At 39.0% G+C, this 14,883-nt stretch overlaps 1 protein-coding gene across 4 annotated transcripts in view; it reads right to left on the bottom strand.

Annotated features, from left to right (window-relative positions):
* The window catches only part of LOC130912956 (tetratricopeptide repeat protein 28-like), a 511,674-nt gene that overhangs the window by 127,963 nt on the left and 368,828 nt on the right, over window positions 1–14,883 (bottom strand). For all 4 annotated transcript variants that reach the window (XM_057831145.1, XM_057831146.1, XM_057831148.1 and 1 more), the window contains one exon: window positions 10,781–10,911. In XM_057831145.1, the coding sequence (XP_057687128.1) occupies window positions 10,781–10,911 (131 nt within the window). The remainder of the gene's footprint in view (window positions 1–10,780; window positions 10,912–14,883) is intronic.

Below are 14,883 nucleotides of genomic sequence, written 5' to 3'. Positions count from 1 at the left end.
ATTCTAAGCCAAAACAACAGTTGTGTTTGACAGAAAAATATGTCTATATGCTGCCATAGCAGATTCATGGCTTACTAAGCCTCCAAACTATTTTTAATTTGTCCGTTTTACCCTGAAAACCCCCTTTAAAGACGTCGCGCAACCGCTTTTTGTTTCAACCTAGCCATTAGCCAAGAAGGTAAGTAATTATATTTATTATTCAAAATGTCTGTCATTTTTAGCTTAGAATCATTAATTAATGTCTAATACTTAGTTGGGGGGGGGGGGGGGGGGGGAAAACGACTTTAAAAAATTATTCACTCCCATATTTTAAACTTTTAAACAAATTTCGTCACAATGAAAAATTTGGTGTCTGTAAAAAAATCACGGATATCTACCTCATAGCTATCGCTTAATTGTATTTTTTTTTGTCATGGTCGCATTTTCCCCGATATGTTAGATGATAATCCCATATAATCCCCCAAAAATCCCGGGATTTAAACAGGTAGCCCTTATGTCTGAAAGCAATTTCCCGGGTCGACTGACACGGAAATGGCATGGAAATTAACCACGTCGCGTCACGGTATAATGTCTGAGATATACCCGGGATGCGGCATGTGTGAAAGCAGCCGTTTTATTCCCGGGTCATAGCGTGAAGGCATAAATATCATGACGGGCCGATCGCCATTTCCTCTTTCTTTGCAGTAAAACAAAACGCGGTAAACAGACATCGCAATTATCAACATGGCAAACTGGAAATGGCAAAATTAAACTGGAAATATAACAAAATTCAATTGCTACTGGATCTCAGAACTGAGGAACAGACAGTCCATCGTCCAAATTTGGAAATGTGTAGTTTTTGGTGCCGATGCCGATCAAAATTATCGTAATGTCCGGGTTATAAAATCCCGCTTCAAGTCTGAAATTGTCCAACCTGGGTAATTCCCGCTACATCTCTCCATGTTTAAAAGACATTACATGGATAAATCCGGCGTCACATTCCATGGGAATTTAGCGGGATATAAGTCTGAAAGGGGCTACACTGTAAACCTTGACACTAGTGCTGCAACGATTAATCGATTAACTCGAGTATTTGATTAGAAAAAAAAATTTAAAATTAAATGTTGTTGCTTCGAGTATTCGTTTAGTTAAAGTGGCATTGTAATGGTTTATTTTTAAAGTGTTTGAACTAACTTTTATTGATTAGGGTGGATACACTGCCCTCTGGTCTGTTAAGAGCAACATAAGCTAAGTTTTTGTTTGAGTTAATGTTTTTTAAAGGGGATGTTTCGGCAAAGGGGGTGTGAGACATCAATGGAACCGTTATGCGCCAAGATAACAAATATTGATAAAGTTAACAAAAAAATCAATCACATTAATGAGCAATTATCGAAAATAGATCGAAAATGACGAACAATACCGAAAGTGTTCCGGAAACAGCCGAATGGGGCGGCGACGTCACGACAAGTGATTGAAAGTCGAGGCGGAGCTAGGTGCCATTGTTTTTTAACGACGAGAGAGTAGCGTTGGGGTTTGTTTGACCAAAACATCACAACAATGGTTCAAAACTGCTGTGCTATGTGGTGTACAAATAGTTGTTTATCGGAATATAGTATCCATGAGTTCCTGAACGCGAAAAAAAAAGCTGGACTACACAGAAAATGGGTAAAGTTCGTCCGTGCAAAGAGGGCTAATTTTCTAGACACAGCCTCCGGCACGCTTTTCTGTGGTGCGCATTTTCCAACTGAAAGCTTCTCGAACTATGGACAAGAGAAATCGGGTTTTGCTAAAAGATTGCTGCTCAAAGGAGATGCGGTGCCGACCATAGATGCACAGCCACCTAAATGTCCCGAGATATCAAGAGAGAGACGATGACTGCTAAAGGAGGCTAAAGCTACGCAAAGAAGGGAGCAGCCAAGCTTGAAATGGCCAGAGTGAGCACTCTTTTATAATTAATAAAAAAAAATGTCACGCCTTTGGATACAGGACTCGACACATGTATAAATGATCGTTCGTAAAATATATAGAACAAATCCTCTGATCCCGTTCATATTTGTGTCTGTTGGCAGAGCGAAAAGCTATGATAGCGCAATAAATTATAATTATTCTATGCATTCCTTTATTTTGCAGTCACGGTGTATCAGCTTCACAAAAAGAAATGCTAAACAAATCATTGGTGTTTCCCACACGATCTGCTGCCGATGTTTCATCAGTGTCATTGCTCCCCTCAATGACCGTTTCATTACGCTGCATTGGCGTTCGTTTGGGCTCAAATTGGTCACCTATAACACCGATTAAAGCTTTGCAACTCTCCTCGTCACCATTAGATGAACATTCGTTACGTCCTTCTACGTCGGATTCGTCGCTGAAACTAGAAACGTAATTGTCTGCCATCATCGCCGCCATTCAGTATTAAAGCACTGAGCCTTTTTCTTGTTGAAGAAACAGCCCTCACTGCCAACTCTGAATTCTCTTTTATTGACAACGAGCGGTGTTTCTTCATGAGGGAACCTGGAATATGTGCAGGACGAACACAATGCATCAGCATAAACAGCTCAAAACACCCCTAATTCTCCCCACACTAGAAGGAATTATATTGATGCAGACAGGCGCTGCCCCCCTAGTGGCCGGTGGCACTCTCTTCACTTGACGTGACGTCACGCACACAATCTGCCAGATCTCGGGCGCCGGTCGTTTTAGCTTGACAATCGAGCCAAATTTCTCTCATTTTCTTGTGTGTAATTACACGAAGTGGCATGATATGAATACAAAAGGCATGCGTTTATGGATAAATGATGGAATATCAAAATTTTCCCAGGGCGCTACATCCCCTTTAATGCATTCGTAATTTAGTTGACAGGTATATTTGGGCCGATTTTTTGGGAATATGTGTCTGAACCATTTGTTAAGAGCATTGTATAAAAAAATAAAATTAAAATAAATAAAAAAAATGTCCGCATTTTATAGCATTTAAGCTAGCGGGCTTTTGTTATGTAAGTTAGCCAATTAATATTTTGTTGTACATAGATCCTCATTTATTTTTTTATACCGTTTGAGGCCCAGCTCAGGTATTTTAATTTTTAATATTCCTTATCTGATTACTCGATTATTCGAACTAGCTCATCGATTAATCGACTAATAAAATAATCAATAGCTGCAGCCCTACTTTACACACCTCTGCTTTACTCCTCATCTCTTTTGTTTTGTTTTGTTTTGTTTTGTTTTGTTTTTTTTAGAGCTTGGACATATCCAGTGTTCTCCTTCTTAGTGAAATTTGTTGTGGGTTTATCATTGTCACAACTGTTCACCTTGAAGTACTATTTATTATGACAAGGTTCTGTTCTTGAAAATGTTCTATTGAAAATGTTACAGTGCTGGTCAGGATGTGAACACAATCCCACACGTTACAACTTTAATGATATATATATATATATATATATACAAAATGTAACAAAGTGAACAAAAAAAAAAAAAGTGACCATACAAAAAAGATATACAGTATATTATTTTATTTGACATTAAACACTGCAACTTGATTTTTTTTTTTTTAATCCTAGTTTAATTCACAAATTGATAAAGAGCTACCTATTTAAGAATTGATTATGATAACACAGACCATTTCTGTTAGTTTTCCGAAGTTCTGTCTTTAAATTCAATGTAAAACTAACGATGACCTTGCGCCACAGTTACAAGCCACACCAAAGGTATACAGTTAAATAGGCCGTTACTCTGACTAATTTTTAATTTTTTTTAATTTCATTTAAAACCACACAATTCCACAAAAGCTAAATTATATATGTACAGTAGTACATACTGTATGTTACTTTATCACAAATGGACAGTAATGTGTGCCACTGTTCTCAGACACTCTGTTCTCCACTGGTAGGTAGACGTCCAGGAAATCTAGTCAGAAACAACATCCCACCTCCGGCCTCTAGGAAGTGACCTCAGCCTCAAAAAGGGCAGATAAAAAGTCCACGCCAGAAACAAAAACACCGACCCAGACGTAATGAGCAATCCGCCAGGACACAGTGTGTACAGAGGGAGGCCAGGTGGTGTGACACACATATGACGCTGATTAAGAGGGCTTTCGGGGGAGGGAAGGCTTGTACTTGGCCAATAAAGGCATTCTATTATTTAACTGTTAATGTTATCAAAATCATCACTTTTCTTCACGAAATGTTCGTGGGTGTAGTGAGTGAATTGCTCCTCTTTAAGGAGAACTTCGGACTTAAAGACTTGTAGGCTCTAATAAGCCACAATTGTTCTCTTTTACTGAAATTGTTATTAGAAACACATAAAATATTGCCGTTGATTTAAAAATCTCTCATAATTAGTACATGTTTTGACCTATGTAGGGCGCCATGTTTTGTGCGTGCAATGGACGCTCGATGTGTAGTTTGTCACTGTCACTAGATCAGTACTTCTCAAATAGTGGGGCGCGCCCCCCTGGGGGGGCGCAGAGCAATGCCAGGGGGGGCGCATGTGACCTCGGGGAACATGTTTTATGTGTTTTTTTTTTTTTTTTTTTTTGCCGTACTGGAATAAAGTGTACTTGCACATCCACTCAGTAGGTGGCAGTGGCGCTCTCATTTTCAGAGTGCGCGCAGTATTTTTGAACTAAGGAAGAGCACTCAGCACACACAGACAACAGATATGAAGAGCAGTGTGCCACCGCCGTTTTCGAAAGCCGTTTTCCGACCGGACTCACTCACGCAGCGACCCACTGTCTTGTCCGGTTCTCACGTCGCCGCCCGAGAAGTGCCATTTTCGGCTTGGGATCGTCACGACGACTGCCCTCACCTACGGTTCTACCTCGGCCGCCGTGAATGCGCTTTTTTCGTGCCGTTTGCCTTTTAGCTTTGACTTTTAATACAGTGGGTGATGATGAAAGACCACTGTTTACTGTGTCTAAAAATAATTATAGCAGACAGCAAGAAGCCAAATCAATCATTGTTAAGCGGCTTGATTTTTTCAGTGAAAACGTGCCGTATATTGCCAACAATTGTCCTGCTTTGTCAGTGTTATATCAGTAAGCCAGTGAGCATTGTTAGCATGCTAATTGAAAAATAACTCCACATCATTGCAAAGGAGGTAAATACTGTGAGCAGCAAAAATAAAAACTGTCCTGTCCAAGGACACTTTTTTCCCTCCTTTTATTCAGATTTGTTTTTTCGGTCAAATTTTTTGGCACATTGTCCTCATGAGTGGATGTTTCTAATCAATTTTAATTTGGTATTATTTACTGATTTTATTACATTTTATTTTTCTGTATCAAATGGTCAAAAATGTACCTTGAGTGTATTTTTTAGTTTGGATGTGAATTATTTTTTTTTAATTCAGGCAAATTGATGCACATCAAGTCTTCTCTGTCACAAACAAAACAATGTTTATAATAAAGTTATACTTTATTATAAGTTGATCTATGTTACTTTTTTTCTTTATTAGAAAAAAAGGACACAATGTTAGGCAGATGCGTATTTATAATAGTAATTTTATAGACAAATGATACTATTTACAGTGGCGGCAGAGAGTTTGGGGGGGCGCGAAACATTTACGTCCTCCTTGGGGGGGCGTGACAGAAAATAATTGAGAAGCACTGCACTAGATAAACACTACAGGTGTTCTGCAATTCCTTCTACGCGGCGAGACGTCCAGCACATGCGCACATCAGTTAAAAGTGGCGATTACTTAGTAATTGTGTTTTTATTGAGTCTTTTATTAGCTTTTCAGTGCTTTTGCATGTGTTTCCCTCTCATACTTTTAAGCATTGTGTTTTATTGTGATAGCTTTAAGGGAGTTTTTAGTATGTTCTGTCTGTATGCAGCTAAACAAAACAAGCTGAAAGCGCACAGTAGTACTTTGGGTGTCAAATTTGCCTCGTATAGGACGGTGTAGAACATTTTGGCAGAACACTGTTTTTTTTTTTTTTTTTCCCTACTCTCATCTCATCCCGTCTTTCCTGTTCATTTTGCTTTTGCAGCTCGTTTTGTGAAATATCGACAGTGCTGTCATGCTTATTAATGTTCCTTTTGGGTTCAAATTGAAAGGGTCGAACAGATGACATGTTTATGTATACGCTAGAGTCATACTCTGGAATCCCGGCAGCGTAAGTCAGTGACGTCACAACTAGGGATGCAACGATACACTTAAGTCACAGCTAGATATGATTTTCGATACAACGGACACGATTTTCGTTTTGATTCAATACATTTAATGCTCTGAAACAAAAAAATACGTTTTTTTTTTTTTTTTTTTTTTTTTTTAATTTTTCAAAAATTTTGCTGAGCAAAAATTTAAATGCCATCATATAAACATTCATTATAGTGCATAATATTTATATGTGCTTACTTTTTACTGATCTGAAGAAATTTTATATAAAATTGCTGAGAACAATCTTTACTGTTTAAAGGCACACTGTTGATTGCTTTTACTCTCTCAGCAGGTATGTTTACCACATGATAAAAACATCCAATTTGTGGTCCGAGTCCATCTGTATTACGTACTGAATTAACAATATTTGCAGCATTATCTATAGTCACTCCTATGGATTGATTTGGCCTGCTTAACTTCCATTCAGCCATGGCGGTTTTTAATTCATCGATGTAGTTTATGGACTATGCGTCCCATGTTCACTCTGGGCTCACGTAGCCAATGGCATGGGATCTAACGTAGCACATCTAGGTAGATATTTGAATATATCTCGTGTGTGGGTGCGAGTGGTGTCGGTCATTAAAAAAAGTTAACAAACGCCACAGAAGTCACGTTTGTTCATTACTGCACAACACAGGCATTTGACAATCGACTTTCATAAACTGGACGAGTTTGAAGTACAGCGCTCTTAATTTGCAACTCATTGTCCATTATGTAACCGTGAGTTAGCGCTCTGTAACCCATGGTCTTAACCTGTCTTTTCTCAAAGCGAGTTTAGTTGTGGCAGTCAAGTCGGCAACAATAAATAGGTGGACTTTATTATATTTATCCGTAAAGACAGTCTTTGTTTAACATATACGAGTGGGGATAGCATATCAGCTGACTCCAAACAACGGATCTCAACGAAATAAAAAGCCGCCTCCTTACGTATCTGTCATTCCTCACCAGTGTGGGGAATAACGGCGTGGCGTTATTTTTTCAGAAACGGGGTAATCTAACTAATCATTTTTTTCCGCCGTTACAACGCCGTTACCGTTACTGACGGTCAAAAGCGGTGCGTTACTTACTTTGAATAAATTGAAGAAACTACCAGCAGTAGCAAGTCTGCTCTGCACTGTTTATTTGTCATCCAAGACTTGGGGTGCGTTCAGGTTCATGGCAATGGAAATAGTAAACACACATAGCCTACCTTTGTAAGAACGATGGAGTTGCCGTTTGATACGGTCATAATGTGCAGGTCCTGCACCCATCCGCAGCAAAACGGTTCGTAGCTTTGTAGCGATTTGTAATTTCGGAATCGTTGATGAGTTTCGTAACATACACCAAGCAATAAATACAGCAGAATGTCCATTTCGCGTAATTGTGAAAGCCCGTCGACATCTTTACTCCATTTGTCTTCGGCTTGCTTGTAAGGGTCAACATTGTTCACATCCTTAAGTTTGATCACATACCTGTTCTTCGCCTGAGTAACGAGTTGGCAAGTTAAAGTTTTATGTCCCGCGAGCCAGATCTGCTTCCAATATGGCTGCGTTGTTGTCAAATCTCACATTATCCCCCATTCTGTGACGCAAACGAGAGAGCCTAATAGCGCACGTACTTCAGAGCCGGTGTTTTCACACACAAACCGGAACAGCGCGTGCGGCAAACACACACATGCAAAACAGATGCTGAGGGATATGATGGCAGAGCATTCAGAGGAAAATTTGTCCTTTACAAGGTGGAGATATAAACACTATTTCAAGTTGGTCAACATTAAAGGAAAGAACGTGCATGTTAAGCGTCATTTATGTCCCAGGGCAAAGCTTTTGTCGACATCTGTGGTAAGCAATTCAAATCTGTTTAGTTTTGTTGCACTTCAAGTCTAGGATAAATCTGTTGCTGGTGAGGTGCAATGAATATTACAAGGTATTACAAGGTAAAATATTACAAGTAACGGAAATAGTTACTTTTCCTGGTAACTAGTTACTTTTACTATAAAGTAATTCAGTTACTAACTCAGTTACTTTTTGGAAGAAGTAGTGAGTAACTATAACTAATTACTTTCTTAAAGTAACGTGCCCAACACTGTTCCTCACGAACAATGATCCTCAAGCCCACAGCTCCCACCTTTCATGCAAGTTGGGGGAGGAATGAAGGAGGGGTGCGGCTAGCGACAGAGTTTGTTTTATCAAAGCAAAGCTGCGTCAGACATTTTACCGAGAGAAACGACAACATTAAATTCAGAAAATATATTTTGGGAGCTTTTAATTTGGATTAAATGTTTTTGCGTATTGAATCGAAGAGGGTGTATTGAACGGTTCAATTTAAAACAGAGTATTGTTGCATCCTTAGTCACCGTCCTGCGACGTCAACAACAATGGCGACCTACTAGTTAAACTAATTTTACAAATTGTATAATCATGACAAGATCAAGAAGGGTTTTAATATCAAATTATTTTAACTCATAACATTTATTGTATCTGTTAAGAACTACAAGTCTTTCAATCCGTCTTTCTATCCGTGGATAGAAAGGTCTCAAGGAGCACTTAAACATACAAATAAACAATGTTACGATACAAAGAGTACGGCAGCACAAAGTCTTAGGTGTAGTACTAGACGACTTACTAACATGGAAGGCCCATGTGGAGTGGCTGCGCAATAAGCTTGCTAGAAGCATCTCCATTCCAGAGCCCAAAATATGCTAGATGAGAGGGCTCTCCAAACTCTTTACAGCGCACTTGTCTTGCCGCACCTCAGTTACTGCTCGGAAATTTGGGGACACACACACACACAATTCACCTTTATCCTCTTTTTGTCCTACAAACAAAAGCAATTTGGATCATTCAAAACGCACAGTTCAGAGCACACACAAATGAGCTCTACATCAAATCCAAGCTATTAAAATTTTATGACTTGAATAACTTCAAAACTGTTCAAATGATGTACAAGGCCCACGCAAATTGTCGCCCGCCTAACCTACAAGCTCGATTCCAACTGAGGGGATCAAATTATGACCTAGGAGGAATCAGATTGTTTTCCTAGCGGACAATTAGGACAACCATAAAATCTTTCTCGATTACGAACATTGGGGCTCGCATATGGAATACATATGATGCAGCGCTTACGAGTATAGAATCATTTAGTTACTTCAAAAAGATGTACAAGGAATCCATTCTAGATCGCTACTCGAACCAAAATGACACATAACTCAACTGCACACACACATCCGCAACAAAATGTTCCCACAACAAAAAGACAACAAAAGGATGATTAAATGTCAGGGACAGAGACTAAGACATAACATTGTACGCCCTGAAAATATGCCCTGCAGCAAACTTAGATCACTAATCTGCAAGTGCAACGTGCGCACTGTGTGCTTTTAACGTTCGCTGAAATGGAGCTGCTTGACTGGACGCTAAGCTCATTGGACAGAATCTTCTCTACAATGCGACCTACCAGCCAACACCTTCACGTGACAATATTGCGTCGTGCCATGGCAATCAATGACTTTTGGGAAGATAGATAAGTGAAAAAATGGAAAAAAGCAAAATAAAAAAACAAAAACGGAAAGTAAAAGCTCATGTAATGTGATTATGCAACTCTACCATGCTAGGCTGTGCGTCCCGGGCTGTAGGGCGACGGGTATTGATAAGCATATGCTTTTTCCCGTCTTCCTTTGTCTGTCATCGGTCTTTTCGGGAAAATTATTCCATATTTTGTGACTGTCAATGATTCTCTTTCTTTGGCCAAACTATCCCACATTTTGTAACTGTCAATGATACCGATGATGATGACAATAAACATTTCATTCATTCATTCATCCCTTTAAGAGGCAATATGCATCCTGGCTGGTGTGATATGACACACTTGGGTAGAGATAAAACAAATTTTACTAAGGACTTTGCCTAAATAACTCGATCACCCACACCTTGAACCTGAACTTCAGAAGCCATAAGTACTACTTTTCTCTGCTTATATTCTAAAACCGTGGAATTAAGTGATGGCTAGCAGACCCCTGATCTAATTTTTGAATGTTTTGTTCTGCTGCTTTGTTCAGACTTTGACTGGACTGTTTAAATGCCTTGTGATATCAACAAGCACAAACAAGCAAACTCCAAGGCCTGGTCGGAAGGATAAGGAATGAAGGGGAAACGGAGGCCATTCTTCTCCTTGGCTGATGGCAATTGTGTTGGAATACAAGCACCTGTCAGCCCACAACAATGACCACAGGGGCCAAAGGACAGGGTGGAGGACGTCACAGGACAGTTTTTGTTTTCTCTCAATGCTGAATAAACTTCATTTGGCTGAATTACATTCTCAAATACACCTTAATTTACTATTTTACTAAAGGATAATATGAATATAAGATACATATTTGTGTAAAGTTTTGCAAGATGGAAAGATAATTTACAAATAATCACCTAGATCTTGAAATTCAATTTGACCTTCATTCCAACTCAATACCTCTTTCTCAAATAGACAAAGAGCAGCAGTATGTGTGTGTCCTTTGGGTCGCTTCTCAAAAGCTACAGCAGACAGAAGGCCCCCGCACAAATATCTGATAAGACATACTGGGGGAAAAAAGCTGACACCTCTACTTATTATCTTGTAAAGGTAGCTTGAGTTTCCATTTCAAAACATTTTACTACTGTATGTGTGTGCTCCTTACCTCTCTGTCTTTCAGCTTCATGGCAAGAACCAGCTGGTTTCGATGGTTGGTCAGCGCTTCGCGATAGTTTCCCTTGGAAAAGAATGCCGAGCCTAAATTCCCATGAGCACGGCATTCCCCGGTTTGGTCACCTGGAGATGAATTGGATTCATTATCTTCAAGGAAGCAAGTGATTACAAAGCAAACTGTGTTTCCTAACATTTCTAGACATCAGTGTTCAAGCATGGTGAGACCCTTGAAAGGGAAAATTGATGTTGCACATTCTGCACAGGAGATTGGTTCCCCTGATGGTTAGTAGTGTTAAAATCTCCCCTCCTGGAACATACTTATTTGATTTAAAAAAAAGGAAAAAAAAAAGAGAAGCTTCACAGACGTCCCAAGTAAAGTGCAAATGCAACCTGAAAATCCCAGTTTCACATCCGCGAGGGCTTTACTCACCCATATAACGTTATTCTTGTTGTTTTCTTCACTAAATCGTTTTCTCAACAAAGACTGCATGTGGATTAGAGGTTGACCGATAGAGGATTTTCAAATGCCAAAGCCAATACTGATATCTAAAAAAAAAAAAAAAATCAGCCAATTGCCGATATCCAAAGCCGATTTTATTAGCCGATTTTATTAGCAGATATACTTTTTTTTTTTTTTTTTTTTTTTTAAAGCACGTAGATTATGAAAGGCCTTTATTTTTAAATTGCTTCAACAGCTTCAAATTTACAATGATGACCTGAGACTAAGATTAATTCAGTCTACCAAACCAACGAATGCAGCACTTTTATTTTCAAATAATTAAAGCCACCAGGAAGTCACAACGAGAAGTAAACAAGTGAGACTGGGAGTTTAAGAGGAACGCAAATGCTATGCTATCGCTACGAGTTACATTTACAATGTAAGGATCACTCAGTAAACACATTTAAATCATTTGCTCCCAAAAATGTATAAATATTCTATTTTTATATTCTATTTGTATAAATGTTCTTTTGTTTCAGTGTCCCAAAGACGTATTTATACGTCTTTTACGTTTTTTTCACAAGAGACATCTCTGGGTTCTGATTCAACTCCAAAGTGCAATGCTGAAAATCCATCTTAAAGAAATAAAACTGGCCACTGGAGGGCAGTAGCGTATTTGGTAAGACCCGCAACTCGATTCAACGGAACGAACGGCCGAGCCGCACCGCCGGGGCGCCGGCGGAAGACGACCGAATGGACGTCCAGGATGCCAGGCGGCGGATGACCGAACAGAACAACCGGGAGGACGCCCGGGATGCCAGGCGTTGGACGACCGAGCAGAATGAACAGGACCACCGGTGCAGCGGACGATACCATTGAGTCCGTGCTGCTCGCCGAGCAGAGACAGGCGGCGATAAGGGAAAAGTTTCCCCCGGTTGTCGCAGCCACAACAGCGTCATCTCTCAGTTAGTTATGTGTAAATTAGGGCTGTCAAACGATTAAAATTTTTAATCGAGTTAATTACAGCTTAAAAATTTATTAATCGTAATTAATCGCAATTAATCCCAATTCAAACCATCTATAAAATATGCCATATTTTTCTGTAAATTATATGTATATTCTGTAAAATAATTTGTTGGAATGGAAAGATAAGACACAAGATGGATATATACATTTAACATACGGTACATAAGGACTGTAGTGGGCATTTCACTCTACTGTCATTTAAATCTGTCTATGCTGTCCTCACTCCGAAGCGTCTACTTTTTCCAAAGCTAGACAGCTAGTGAACGACGCCTTAATAATCAGACTTCTTCCTTTTTCATCTGATTTATTAATAAAATGGCCTCAAACCATTGTCCTCTTTAGACCGTAGTGAAACTACAAAAAAAAAGTACACAAGCATTGCATTAGCAACAACGTTAGCTTAGCACGCTATACAGGTTCACTAAACATAAACAAAAACAAATCTTGTCCAAGGATCATATAAACACAACATTACAACGTAGGCGTCAGCCCGAGACGACGTGCAGCCATATTGAACTGGCAAGAAAGCAATAAACCATGTCGCAAAGCGACCATAAGAGTTCGCTGTTAGACAGCACAAAAAAACTTGCTGTAAAACTTACCAAAAGGCAGAATACTGTCTGAGCGGGACATGTGCGTTAATTGCGTCAAATATTTTAACGTGATTAATTTAAAAAATTAATTACCGCGCGTTAACGCGATAATTTTGACAGCCCTAGTGTAAATAAATTGTTACTTTGCTATCAAAAGCTCTAGTTGTCTTGTGAATGTTATTTTGTAAAAGGAAAACATTATTCAGATGTTTGGGATGTAACTAATGCAAACAATAGTTGTGTTAAAGTCAAATTTATGTTTGAAATGTATGCTTTCACAAAAAGCTCAATTTCTCAGTTTTTTCATCAGAAATTGGAAAATTGCTCAAACTAAGCTATTTTCTAATGCCGATTTCTAAAGAATTGAAAAAGATAAGAGCTAACTTTTTTTCCTGCTGAAAGAAGAGAGTCTAATCTTTCTTTTGGTGGGTTCCATGTGTATATAGCAATAGAACAGAATTTTCTGTGGGCCTTGCAAAATCTGTCAAAATCCAGTAATGCAAAGGGGGTTGCACCGGTGAAAATGGCTGGGAGTGAATGAGTTAAAGGCTATAGTAACATTGCATATCCTCTCATGCAAGATAAAAAAAAAATCTTACAATATTCACAAAACAGGTAAGCCTGACGCGTCCTCTAGCAGCCAGCCTTCAAGCGAGAAGGGTCTGACAGCAGCCAACAGCCGCTACAAAATACGCCTCATACAAACTACACCACCTCCAAACCATACCTGCTGTTGGTATGGTGGCGCAAATTCTTTAACTTTACTATGTGAAGTTCAAAGGGTTTTAGAGACAATAGGCCCTAGCCCAATTATTTACCCTGAACTTAACTAGACACAAGGGGTATTGTGGATATTGCAATAACTAGATTGTAACCTTTGCTATGTTTAGAAGTTGTTTAATATTGTGACTCAACCGTCAAAAGTTCTTAAAGTTGGTCCCGTTATTGCATTATTGCTTTATTTCCCTTCTGTCTACTTTTGACATGTGAACGTGTTAAAACTCTTTCAGCATTTAAAGATAGATTCAAGTCAAAATTCTGGCCATTTAGGAGTGTTTTGGATAAAAAATGACTAACCATAGGTTCGCTACAACAGCGCCTACCTGAGAAGTATACTGCTTTAAGATGGCGGCTGTTTACTAACCCCACCAAGTCTGTCATGCCGCATCTAGGTCTATATACATGTGCTAACGCCACCAAGTCTGTCATTTCGCATCTAGTTCTATATACTGGACTGTCTCAGGAAATTAGAATACACAATATTCTAATTTTTTGAGACAGTCCTGTACAGAGTCACTTTAAAACAGAGTATTATGTTAGAAATTGCGTATTACAGTTTTTCTCAATTGGTACGTTTCTCAGACCAGAATTGAAATTCTCAAAACTACTTGTTCAGTAGCAAAAAAAAAAAAAAAAAAAAAAAGGATTACTTTCAAAAGCCATTTTTTTTGTGCAAAATTCTTAGTCTATCGCTTAAAATTTAATTTCTGTGTCAATAAACATGTCACTGCTGTCAGAATGACAAGTCCTTGTTTCATTGTGTACAGACAAGACAGTAAACTTGCTTAGTCATGCTTTCAATTGTTACTCTTGTGGGTGGCTCTGATGCTGAAGATGGTGTACGTAAGTTTGGATGACAATTGCAAATTACACCTTTGTGTGTGAGAGATTGATTGCAAGAGACTGGACAAGATTCAGTTTACATTTTTACTGTTTCTTGACAGACCATGTCACTGCGATACAGAAAGCAAAAGGCAGCACTGAGTACCACAAAGAAAAAAAACATAAAAGCATAATTAGGAATGTGAACATAAGACAATCGGCACAACTAAATTTTGAGTGCTGTCGGGATTTTTCCCCATTCTTTCTACACCTCTTGACATTCCCCCCTGTTGGGCCACAAATTTTCATCCACGTCACAATGGATGTCCTCTCTTGCTACAGCGTGGAAAAAATCTTCTTGAATGCCTTATCCAACCTGTGCAAGCATCTGCTGTGATGTCACTGCATGCTGAATTCATGGCATCCAGAAGAGTC

The sequence above is a fragment of the Corythoichthys intestinalis genome, chromosome 3 (genome assembly GCF_030265065.1).
Source record: "Corythoichthys intestinalis isolate RoL2023-P3 chromosome 3, ASM3026506v1, whole genome shotgun sequence".
In the NCBI taxonomy this organism is placed as follows: domain Eukaryota; kingdom Metazoa; phylum Chordata; class Actinopteri; order Syngnathiformes; family Syngnathidae; genus Corythoichthys; species Corythoichthys intestinalis.
Note: the sequence above shows the minus strand (reverse complement) of the source record. Positions and strands in the feature narration are given on the sequence as shown.